General features: G+C 45.6%; 2 protein-coding genes across 3 annotated transcripts in view; one reads left to right on the forward strand and one right to left on the reverse strand.

Moving 5' to 3' along the window:
* Window positions 1-12,189, forward strand: part of LOC123628297 (NACHT, LRR and PYD domains-containing protein 12-like) — a 35,959-nt gene that overhangs the window by 17,845 nt on the left and 5,925 nt on the right. For both annotated transcript variants that reach the window (XM_045537928.1, XM_045537929.1), the window contains 8 exons: window positions 833-922; window positions 7,751-7,921; window positions 8,038-8,208; window positions 9,937-10,116; window positions 10,766-10,936; window positions 11,039-11,209; window positions 11,509-11,679; window positions 11,801-11,971. In XM_045537928.1, coding sequence (XP_045393884.1) covers window positions 833-922; window positions 7,751-7,921; window positions 8,038-8,208; window positions 9,937-10,116; window positions 10,766-10,936; window positions 11,039-11,209; window positions 11,509-11,679; window positions 11,801-11,971 — 1,296 coding nt within the window. The remainder of the gene's footprint in view (window positions 1-832; window positions 923-7,750; window positions 7,922-8,037; window positions 8,209-9,936; window positions 10,117-10,765; window positions 10,937-11,038; window positions 11,210-11,508; window positions 11,680-11,800; window positions 11,972-12,189) is intronic.
* TEX13B (testis expressed 13B) lies at window positions 4,201-5,464 on the reverse strand. The gene is made up of 2 exons (XM_045537930.1): window positions 5,006-5,464; window positions 4,201-4,871 (listed from the first exon to the last, which is right to left on the reverse strand). Exons 1-2 carry the CDS (start codon window positions 5,462-5,464, stop codon window positions 4,236-4,238), a joined length of 1,095 nt encoding a protein of 364 aa, XP_045393886.1. The 3' UTR covers window positions 4,201-4,235.

A 12,189-nucleotide genomic window follows, 5' to 3' on the forward strand; every position in this document is an offset into this window, starting at 1 on the left:
GCAGAAATAAGCATGTGATATGTGTGTCTGATGGAAGCAGGGAGGGGGAGGGAGGTGCAGCAAGAGTTTGTGTCTGGAACTAGAGGGGGAGGGGTTAGGAGAGCTTAAATGGATTCAGAATTATGAAAGACCTTGGTTACAAGGTCTTGACCAATTAATGACAGCTTCAATCCAGCTGTATATTATAAAGTAAAATAATGGACTGATATGTTTGAGAGAGTTGAAACACTGATGGAAACAAAAAGGGGCTTCTGGCTCATTCTGGGTTTCCAGAAAATCAGCCTTAGATAGAGTCCTCGCCCCTAACCCCTATTCCCTTTATCAGAGGGCTTAAGCTCTTACCAAGAATTGAGCCCAAAATACTCCTTTCCTAAACATCTTGGCTAAGTGAGGGTTTACTATTGAACTTTCTTAGTTTTCAATTATTATCATTAGTTCTTCTATCAGTACTGATAACCAAGAACCAGTTGTATTGTAAAGGTAGCTTGGGAATGTCACTTGACCTCTTAGAGCATCTGCAAAATGGTGATTACAATACCTGTCATTGGGATAAGGGCCAGATAAGATAATTTGTGTATGTAGAGTGCTTACTACGTGCTTGGCACATAGTAACATGGCTTTGGAGTCAGACCTGAGCAATGAGCTCTGTTTTACTTACCTATGTGGCCTTAAGCAAATTACTTAACTTTTTGTGTTTTAATTTCCTTTTCTGCAAAATGGAGTAATACCTCTTAAGGTTTTGGGAAGGGGTAAATTAGTACTCGCATGGTGACAAAAGCCAAAATAACCTTTTACTTGTTTTAAATTATTTTTGTTTTCTCAACTCCTTTAGATCCTTTCAGCTGCGTGATTTGCCAGTGTCTCGGCTACACTTGCTCTGCCAGGCACTGCGTAATCCATACTGTAAAATCAAAGACCTGAAGTAAGTTGAACATCACTTTAAACTCTTAGGTATTTGCAGGTAAAGACTGGGTTGCTAGAAATTGCACTCCCAGCTAGTCGGACCTGAAAACAAAGTATAGCCAGTGCTCCGCTTCTCCATAGCAGAGCAACAAATGAAAAGATATGCTACAAGCCTAGAAGGGGAAGGAGTCAGACAGAGATCTCTGCCTGTCCTTCCTGCCTTTGCCCCTTTGCATGCACTATTTCTGCTGGAATGAATAGATGGCAGGTTGCAACACCTCAGAGATTTGTGTCTGGTGTCACTCGTGGATCTATCCTCCTTCCCTTTCCTCCTAGATACCCACTGTTCTCCCCCTTAGTTTTCTTTCAGTTGGATCCTATCCTACTCCATGCTGCTTGATGATCCTTGTATTTCCCTCCACTCCTCACCTTCACCCCCCTCCAGTTACTCCCCAGAGTGCCTAAAGAAGCCCCCATCCTTGCCCTGACCTTCATCACACACAAGGAGCCCCCTTGTTCCCTACCCTCTGTCTTTGCCACATAGATCAGTGTTTCCCTCCCGTCCCAAAGGAAAAGGTCATCCTTCCAACCCACCCAAAGCAGTAAACTCACTTCCTTTTATTTTCTGTATTTTTGTGAACATTTAATTATTTTACTTTGACAACACAGAAGCATATAATAAAATGCATCCACCCAGCTGCCCCGTACCCCATCCCACTCTATACCCCCATACCCCACTGCCTCCCATTGCCTGTCCCTGAGCCTACCCTCTCTACATAATAACCTTGTTTGCTAAGTCTCTTTTCAGACCTTTTTCTATGTTTACTGAAACATAAATAACATAAAGCAAACATAAATCCACAAATATATGTAACATAAACATATTTACAGAACTTTTGGGGTTTTGTTTTACAAAAGCAAGAAATGACCCTGTCATATGATTTTTTTTTCATTTAACAATACAGTGGCTATGCCTCCAATGCAGTATGCAGGATCTACCACATTCTTTCACATAGTTCTTCCATTTTCAAGCTTTCTTCAACTATCTTCCCCATGGCTCAAATTTCTCCCACATTCAAAAGAACCCTTTCTCAACCATGTACCCCACTTCACTCATTTTCACAGCTAAGAGTCCTTAAAGAAGAGCCTCCCTCACTGACTCATTTCCTCACTTCCCATTCACTCCTGAGTCCTGCAGTTTGGCTATGCCCCTGCCACTCCCCTATATCTACTTGAAGATCCAAAGTAAACTGCCAGACCTGATGGCCACTTTTCAGCTCCTATTTTAGAGGGTCCCTTCAGCCTCCCTGACCTTTTTCTCTTTTGATTATTCCCCTGTTCTAACTGTTCCTAAGTACCTCATTGCCTCCCTGATTCCTACCAGGAACTATTTTTGACCTCTAGTGGACATGTAGCAGTATCTGGAAACATTTTTGGTTGTCACAACTGAGGGTGTAGGAGTGGGTGCTCCTGACATCTAGTGGGTAGAGGCCAGAGATTCTGCTAACTATCCTGCAATGCACAGGGCAGCCTCCTGCAACAAAGAATTATCCAATTTCAAATGTCAAGAGTGCTGAGGTTAGGAAACTCTGTCCTAGAGAGATATAAACAAGCTCAGACACTTCTGAAAAGTGCAGGCTTGGGATCTGGCCCCCAATCCTGATGATGATTGTCTACACCCTACCCACCAGGAGACAACCCAAAGTCACATCTAGTTGCTGCAGAGATGTCCGAGGGTCAAGACAGCGTCTCAGTCTGTAGGTCCATGGGGCAATGTCCAGGGCTCTTCCAGTTGTGACTCAGTCTGGTCCAGCTGTAACCTCTCCCCATTCTTCCACCTGTGGGCTAAACCACACATTTAGTCCCTGTCAACACAGCTCATAGTTATTTGAGGGAAAGAAGCAGACCAACCTCTCACCCACCCCTTACCCTACCCACTCCCATCCTCTCCTCCCTCATCGCTCCTTCTGGAAGTTGACTTCCCCATGGGATGCATTTCTGTTGTAGTTCACAATGCTGAATTCACTGAGAGCTTTGTAGCCAGATTTCCCTCCCACATTTATCATGGCGATAGGTAGGGGGAGAGAATCTCTCAAGGTGGTACCACACTTTGGCCCGTGGTCGAGACCAGGAAACCCTCTGGGGCACTATCAGTTGCTGACTGACCTCCTAGGCAGTGGCACGAGTTCCCTGTTCAGATCAGGCTGTCCCAGGTTCTGCCCACTGGAAACTGCGGTGGATTCTGTCATCGGGCTGCACAGTCACAGCCGTCCTCGCCTGCAGCTAGTGCTGGCATCCTCTGTACGCAGACCTGAGGGATTCTCTTAGGGGTGGCAAATCTCTGCCGTGTTGATTTGAGTCAGCATGAACCTGAGGTTAACCCCGGGCCTGTTTTGATTGTTTCTCGTGATATAACTCCCTCAGAACACAAAGGAGCTTCCTATCCAGTTCACTCCTGGAAACTCTTGGGAGGCCAGAATCCCCTCTACTCGCCACACCCTGATGCAACTCCCTAGTCAGTTCCAACATTTTCTTTATGGTCTTTTGTTTGAAATTGCTCTTCTGGTACCAGTTTCTGACTTGGAAATAATCGGGTTGCCCAGAACAGGAACCCACTCAAGTTAGCTTAAAGAAAAGGGGATCTGTGTGAAGTGGATCTTCAGGTAGCACAACTGCAGGAAGTAAAAAGTGGCTGGGCACCACCACTCTCTCCATTGCTTTGGAGTCACAGGATGAACTCCTCTGTGCCTGTCTGCTCCCTGGAACCTCATAACGGACTCCTCTAAAAGACACTTGCCTCTGTGAAGCATCCAGTTCTGTTCCTCCACAGCCAGGGCCAGGCCTCAGCTGTGGCATTGGCATCCATGGCTCTGACCCTGGCCCCAACTCCAAGTGACCCATTGCTTCATTGTCCAACACCATCCTGACTAGAATCTGCCTCTGTTCAGATTCTCTAATGATAAAGTCTGTTGGGCTCAGGATGGGTCAAATGTCCACTCCTGTTCCAATCATCTAAGGCCTAGGTAGGGGAGAGGATGGGGTGCCTAGGTCCACCAGACACTAGGGTGGGGAGACACACACACACACACACACACACACACACACAAACAGAAGCAGCAGCAGTTCTAGGGTGTTGAATGCTAATGCTCTGGAATACAAAGGGCATCATCAAAACATGTCCCCCCCCAACCATCTCCACACTCCCCACCTCCCTCCCAACCCCTTGCCCCATCATTCCACCCACCCCCTTTCCCCCAGTCCACCCAGCCCCCACCCCCAGAAAATTGATTTCCCGTTGCGATATATTTCCCTTCTATTTCACATTTCTGAATTCACTGAGGGCTTTGCAGCCAGATTGCCCTCCCACAGCGGAAGCAAATTTCCCTCCATGAAAAATTCACGGCTTTACACCAAGGGCAATCCCAGTCTCCGGGCCTGCGAAATACTGGAGTTCTCTGGTGATGGGGTTCATAGTCTCTCCTGTCTCTTTGGAGTTCTTGAGGGTCTATTCCCTGGTATGCCACACCAGACCACAGGCTAGTATCACAGGCCCCCCAATAGGGAGGCATCTGAAGGGGATGTGGTGCTGTGACCATTGCTACTGGTGGGGATAGACTGGGTCCAGCTGAGAAGGGGGACAAAGGCCATGAGTATGAGTATGTGAATGAAGCAGGGAGCTGGACAGGAAAGGGCTCCAGTGAGGTGTTGGCCTGGGGCTCCTGGATCCCAGAGGAAGAAAACATGGCTGTTTCTGCTGACCTGAGATTTCCCTCCCTCTGGCCTCCAGAGGTGTAATTTTTCTCCGTATCTCCGAGAAGCTGCAGGGAGCCTCCATCCCGCTCCTGTGCAGCCTCTGTGAAGGTAGCCCCTGCCTCGGCACCCCTCTGCTCTCCTCTTCCTCCTTCAGCAGCACCTGCAGCAACCGTCATCGCTGCCTCTTCCTCCTTACGTGCTCCGTCTGTTCCAGCCTGTCGGGCTTTTACCTGTTCGTGATAGCTCAGCTCCTGGAGAGAAATGTGCAGGGCTGAGACGTGTTCTCGGGGAAGGGAGGGGAGGGGAGTGGGGCAGGGGAACTGGTTGAGGATCAGTCAGGTAATCTTACGGCCTGAAGGAGCTTCCATCTCAGCACGCCCTGCTCTTTCAGCACCTCGGCGAGGTTGGCCTGAGCCGTCTGCAGCCGTAAGGCCGAATCCTTCTGCTCCATCTCCTGCTGCACCGTGAGATCCGTCAGGTCTGAGGCCAAGGCCTCCGCGGTCGACCTGTGCAGTTTGGAGCTGTCATGCAAGCTCTGCACCCTGTGCCCTTGTTCCTGCTCCTGCCTGCAGGCGAAGCGCATGCCTAGGGCCAGGCCGCCCCAGGTACAGGCCTCCTTGGCCTGGCTGGACATCTCTTCGTCCTCCAGGATGTCCTTGAGCTTGTCTTCCACCTCCTCCCAGGACAGGGACATATTCTTGAGGTAGAACTCAGGGCCTTTCTCGTGGTTGGCCATCTTCTCGTTGACGAAGGCCACCACCCTGGCATGCCGGAACCCACCGCAGGGGTTGTCGGGTTTCAAGGCCATGATGGAGTAGGGCCTTAGCGGTTTCGCTGGCGCTGTGAGGACGGATCAACCTGTAGTATCCTCCCCTCCCCTCAGCCCCGCCCCTCTCCCTCAGCCCCACCCCTCTCCTTGGCCCCGCCCCTTCTATTTAGTCTCTGCCTACCACCCCCCTCCCTCTTCCCCTCCCCCTCCCCCCTTGGATGGGACCCTCATAATGACCCCCCTGGTCAACCAGCAGTACCCGGCCCTCTCCCTTATCCCTTCATCTGCCCTTCAGTGTCCCCTCATCTCCTTGCCAGCCCCTTCCTCCGCCTCCCCCTTCCCCTCCGACCACACCCTCCTCATGTCCCGCTTGGGGGCTCGTTTGGCCTTAGGGCACGTTCCCGCTCTGACTGACCTGTTCAGCCAGGGCCCGAGACAGTAGATGGCGAGCAAGCCCGCCCGCCAGGTCCAGCGAGGACGGAGCCTCTCTCCTTCCCAGGGCTCCAGGAAAAGGAGGGCCCGGGGCCAACGCCGCAGGTTTTTACTGTTGGACTGTTCCAATTTGCAGAGACCGCGGGGGTGGGAGGGAGCGGGCGAGGAGGTCCCCTGCCCCTCCACGGGATGTAAGGGAACCCACCAGATGGCTGAAAGCCCTCGAAGGTGGGGAGAAACAACAGTGGTCAGAAAAGACTTAGAGCCAAGAAAATGAAGCACTTATAATCAAGTCAAAAAAGTCCCTCCCCACCATAATGGTTTGTCCCATGTCAGGGGAGTCCTCTCCTAGGCACAGAATGTTCTAGAACAGGAAATAGCAACCAACTCTTCAGTGGCTTTGGGAAATCCCTGGAGGAAGAGGGTGGAGCCAGGGGTGGAGCCCCATATCCTATTGGCTTGGGGCTGACCAATCCAGTCACTCTAAATGGGTATAAATCTGCCCCCCCCCCCCCCCCCCCCGTCTCGAGTCTGTCTACCTACACCCTCCCAATCCTAGTCCACTTTACCCTGATATTTCCCCCCACCACGACAGCCATTTGACATCAGGTCTGCCTTCTGCGCTACTCTGTCATCAGAAGAGTCTGAGTATGTTTTTTAAAACCTCCCGTGACTTTCTGAAACCAACAAGATAGACCAGAAAGATCTCAGGTTAAGTCCTACTTTGCCACTTATTATATAACCTTGTACTATAACTGAATCTCAGTTTTTACCTGTGGGTCTCTGATTAGGACGGAATGACGTAAGCGCATGTAAAGTTAAAAAAGTAATGCTTTCTATTATTCCATTTTTGTAAAATTTACAAAAAATCATATATGTATGTCTGCATATGTTTCTATAATCTTGGAGAACAGAGTGGAGGAGGATGTACACCAGACTATTAACATTCGTTATCTCTGGGAGGTGGGGTTGAACGGGAGATTAAGAAAAAGTTTTTAACTTTTTAAAATACATCTTTCTCTGATTTCATTTGTTATAAAGAGCATATAACTTTATGTACACATGTATTAACATCTGGAAAATTATATACCAACATTTTAACTGTGATTATCTTTGGGTGGTAGGAATACAATACTTTAAAAAGTCTTTATTCTTTATATTTTTCTCTATTGCAAAGATTTTTGTAATAAGCATTTATGTTTTTCAAAATTTTTTAAAAAATACATTGTTTCCCCAGTAATGTCTGCTCATTGTTAATATTTTTTATGTACTTGGAAAGTACATGTCTTTTTATAATTTCCCCCTTCCCCAACCTGGGAGATAACCAATGTTAGTGGTTTGGTGTATATCCTTCCAGTCATTTAAAATAGGCCATAACAAATAATTTGCAGTTTCTCAAATGAAGCATCTTCTCTCTTGCCTCCTGGCCCTTGCACAGGCTGCTCCGTGCGTGGATTGTCCCTGAGCCCCTCCTGCTCTCTCCACTCCCACATCCACCTAACTTCTGTTCATTTTCTGTTCCCCTTTCATGACAACGCTCAAGCATTTCTTCCTCTTCTAAGTATTTTTTGATCTTCTAAACCCCACCTAGGCTGAATTGGGCAACCTTTCTGTGTCCTCATCATACCTTGTGCATACCTCTTGCAGTATTCCTCACACCATATTATGACCCATGATTTTCTAATCTTTTCCCCCCATTAACTGGGCACCCCTTGAGAGAATTGTCTGTGTCTTAATTATCTCTGTGTTTTCAGCATGTAGTACAGTGGTAGGCACCCAATTAATTAATTGTTGAATGAACTGAAATAATTTATTACACCAGTAAGGTGCAAACAAGTACCTTTAAAGAGAGCCTTATTTTTTTTTTTCTGAAACATGTTTTTCTCCACACAGACTGATTTTCTGTCACCTCACAGCTTCTTGTGGTAGAGACCTCTCTTCAGTATTTGAAACCAACCAGTATCTGACAGATTTGGAGTTTGTAAAAAATACCCTGGAAGATTCAGGAATGAAGCTTCTGTGTGAAGGATTAAAACAGCCCAACTGTATATTACAGACATTGAGGTAACTGATAGCAGGTTAATTTGTTGTTTGTATTCATATCATTTATTGGTCAATTTCTATTTCTGTGGGGAGAGAGCATGGATAAGGTAATGAGGTTATTCTTCTGTTCTCTAAAGGTTGTACCGGTGCCTTATCTCTCCTGCTTCTTGTGGTGCTCTAGCAGCTGTTCTTAGCACCAATCAGTGGCTCACTGAGCTGGAATTTAGTGAAACAAAACTGGAAGCTTCAGCTTTGAAATTGCTCTGTGAAGGCCTGAAAGATCCAAATTGCAAATTACAGAAGCTCAAGTAAGTTGTAAATGTTAGTTTCCATTCTGTAAGAATATTTGAAAAATATGCAACTCAAGATGGATGCCATGTGATCAAAACATAGTCAAGGAGTCATGGAAAGGAAGAATGAAAGTGGCAGTTACTAAAATTGTTCCTATGTAACAAGCTTATGAAGAGAATTTTCATTTTATGTGACAATATCATCAACGATAATAGCTCACATCTATTGAGCAATTAGTTTGTCCTAAGCATTGTGCTGAATGCTTTGTATCCAAGATTTCTTTTAATCTGCACAACAGCTATGAGAGGTCCAGATTATTATCCCCATTTTAGCAGATGAGAAAATGGAGGCCCAGTGTCATTAAGCTAGGGAAGATGGCAGAGGCATAATTCAAAACCCAGATGTGTCTGACTTTAAGTCCATAATAATCACTTTAATCAAAAATTGTCCTCATATATATATTAGGGTTCTTCAGAGAAACAGAACCAATAGGATGTGTGTGTGTGTGTGTGTGTGTGTGTGTGTGTGTGTGTGTGTATAAAGACAGAGAGAAAAACAGAGACAGAGAGACAGATTTATTTTTTAAAGACAGATTTATTTTTTAAAAAATTGGCTCATGCAGTTATGGAGGCTGGCAAGTCCAAAATCTGCAGGTCAGGCTGGCAGACTAGAAACACAGGAAAGAGCCGATGTTGTGGTTCATGTCTGAAAGCTGTCTGCTGGCAGAATTCCCTTTTCTTCTGAGGAAGTCAGTCTTTTTCATTAAGACTTTCAACTGATTGGATGAAGCCCACCCATGTTATAGAGGGTAATCTACTTTACCGAAAGTTTACTGATTAAAATGTTAATTTCATCTAAAAAGTACCTTCACAGAAACATCTAGAATAATGTTTGACAAAATACCTGGGTACCATGGCCTAGCCAAATTGACACATGAAATTAACCATCACAATATATGTGTGGGATTTTTTAAAGCAAAATCTCTTTAGCATTAAAGCTTTTAAAAATCCACTTTGAAAACTCATTTTATGCAATGTGCCTCTATTTAAAATTTCTAAATTGGGGAGATATAAATACCTCTCGTTATGAGCTGTCTTCAAGACTGAATTTAGAGCCTGGTAAGTCAAGAAAAAATTAAAGATTCAAAGATCGTAGTGTATATCTAGAAATTCTTGAAAGTGATGGAAGAAAAAGTTAAAGAGAAATGGTTCAGGGAATTGAACCGCTTAATATGGAGAAACAAAAGACTGAGAAGACAGGGAGGTCATAAAAAAACACACTTTGTGCCAAAGAAAGAATATTATATGGATGGTAGTGATAGGATGGGTGTCTTAAGGATGGCAAATTAATCAAATGACATTTAGATAAGAGAAAAAGACCATTTGGCTGTAAAATTTATGAAGGATGATTATAGAATTTTCCCCCTGGGATTTGAAAGAAGATATGAGATAGAGTGCTAAATTCACATAAGGATTTAAAATGAGATTATATCATCTTAATATTTCCTACCAACCTTTTTCTTTTTTCAGGCAGTCAACATTTATTGCGTTTCCACTGTGTGACACATTGTTTTAGAGGCATTGCACAAATTCTTGCCATGGGGGATAAGGGGCTGTGACATGCTCAAGATTGGGGGTCTTTGTGTCTGTGGGTCTTTATTTTCTCTGCTTATGCGATATTGTGGATAGGGAATGACTACTACACTAAAAAGTGCCAATTCTGTCTCTGTACATTGTTCCCTCCAGGTTGTGTGCTAGCCTTCTCCCGGAAAGCTCAGAGGCTGTTTGCAAGTATCTTGCCTCTGTTCTCATTTGCAACCCACACCTCACTGAGCTGGACCTGAGTGAAAATCCCCTGGGGGACAGAGGGGTGAAGTATCTTTGTGAAGGTCTCAGACACTCCAACTGTAAAGTGGAGAAACTAGAGTAAGTTTCTTAGAACTATCTGGAGCTGTCATATGACTGTTGGAACTTGTTGAGTGGCTGCTCTGTGCTTGGTGCTTGACAAAAATTATCTCACTTTATTCATTCCTTATAATAACCATGTAAGGTGGGATTTATTATCCCCATTGTACAGATGAGAAAACTAGGATCAGGGGAAAAGTGACTTGTCCGAAGTCAGATTGCTAAAAAGTCAGGATGTGACTCCAAAATCTGTCTCCAAGTCTCATATTCTTTCCAGTATACCACAGCTCTGTGTGTTTATAGGAATGATGCTAATTAAATATTAACTATATAAAGAATACCTACTATATACCCAGTACTGGGCTGGATGTGAGTAGAGTTATCAGAAGTTTTACAAGTGACAGGGCTACCCTTAAGGACACACAGATAGGTACCAAATACTGTGGAATCATTTAGAAATGCCAGATGAACCCAGGGAAGAGGTGGAGGTGACTGTGGGCTGGAGACCTCAGGAGGAGGTTCTGTGAAGGAGGCAGGGGGGGGGGGTGGGCGGCGGGCGGCAGGAGCTGGAACTTAAAGAATGGCTTGGACTTAGCTAAGTGGGCAGAACATTTCCAGGAAGCCAAAATGATGGCAGTGGCTGATTTTTCTTTTCTTTTTCTCTGGATAGCTTGAGCACATGTTACCTTACCGATGCTAGCTGTGTGGAGCTCTCTTCTTTCTTGCAAATGAGTCAGACTCTAAAAGAGCTCTTTGTGTTTGCCAATGCCCTGGGGGACACAGGAGTACGGCATCTCTGCGAAGGTCTGCAGCATGCAAAGGGTATAATTGAGAATCTTGTGTAAGTGATTGCTTGTCCTTCTCATGGGCCTTGGCATTTGAGGGTCAATGGGACTCTCTGCTGCCATAGTTAACAGCCACCTTGGTGTCCCCATCCATCTAGGCTTTCCGAATGTTCCCTCTCTGCAGCTTGTTGTGAGCCCCTTGCCCAAGTCCTGAGCTCCACCCGGAGCCTGACAAGGCTGCTTCTAATTAATAACAAAATTGAAGATTTGGGGCTGAAATTGCTGTGCGAAGGATTAAAACAGCCTGACTGTCAGTTAAAGGATCTGGCGTAAGTATCTTGGACTATAGCCACAGGCAGAGTTTCCTGATGTTTCAGCAACTCCCCAAATTAAATGAGTATTTTTTGGCCTGGTGATTGAATCTCCAAGGAAGCAATAAATGAAGAACCAAATAATTTAGGGGGAATAAATCATCCTTTCTCCACAATCTCTGCCTGGCCCTGGCCAAGGGATTTTTTTACTTGACACTCTGATTTTCTAATGTGTTTCTCTAAAGGCAAACACAATTCTTAAAGTGACCCGGTGCAGATGAAATGATGCCAGCCTTCTCTACCTTACTTCCTGACAGATTATGGACCTGTCACCTGACTGGGGCATGTTGTCAGGATTTGTGCAATGCACTCTACACCAATGAACACTTGAGAGTCCTTGACCTCAGTGACAATGCCTTAGGGGATGAGGGCATGCAGGTGCTGTGTGAAGGGCTGAAGCACCCCTGCTGTAAACTGCAGACGTTGTGGTAAGTGTACAGGGACCCTTTGTCTGCCTAGCTTTTTTTTCTAGGCTGGATTTGAAAGGGAGGGTCACTGAAGAACTTGGGATAAAACTGATTTCTTTCTTGAATCTTCAATCGCTCACAGGTTAGCAGAATGTCATCTCACAGATGCATGCTGTGGAGCCCTCGCCTCTGTCCTCAACAGAAACGAGAACCTGACATTGCTGGACTTAAGTGGAAATGACCTCAGGGATTTTGGAGTGCAAATGCTATGTGATGCACTGATTCACCCAATATGTAAACTACAGACGTTCTAGTAAGTCACTGCGGTAGGCGAAGTGGGAGGAGAAGGGTCAGGACAGGAATGCTGGGTTTGGTCATAGGCCATTGCAGTGAGGAAAGAGAAGAAAAACAGAGGGCAGGCCAAACCTACTTTACCTTACTAGTAAAGTAAGTGAAATTACCAATAGGTCTGTTTTCCTTGGACACAGGAGCCGGGAGAGAGGCAGAGAACGGGCAGCTCTGTATCTCACA

This window comes from Lemur catta, chromosome X, assembly GCF_020740605.2.
Source record: "Lemur catta isolate mLemCat1 chromosome X, mLemCat1.pri, whole genome shotgun sequence".
Classification (NCBI taxonomy): Eukaryota; Metazoa; Chordata; class Mammalia; order Primates; family Lemuridae; genus Lemur; species Lemur catta.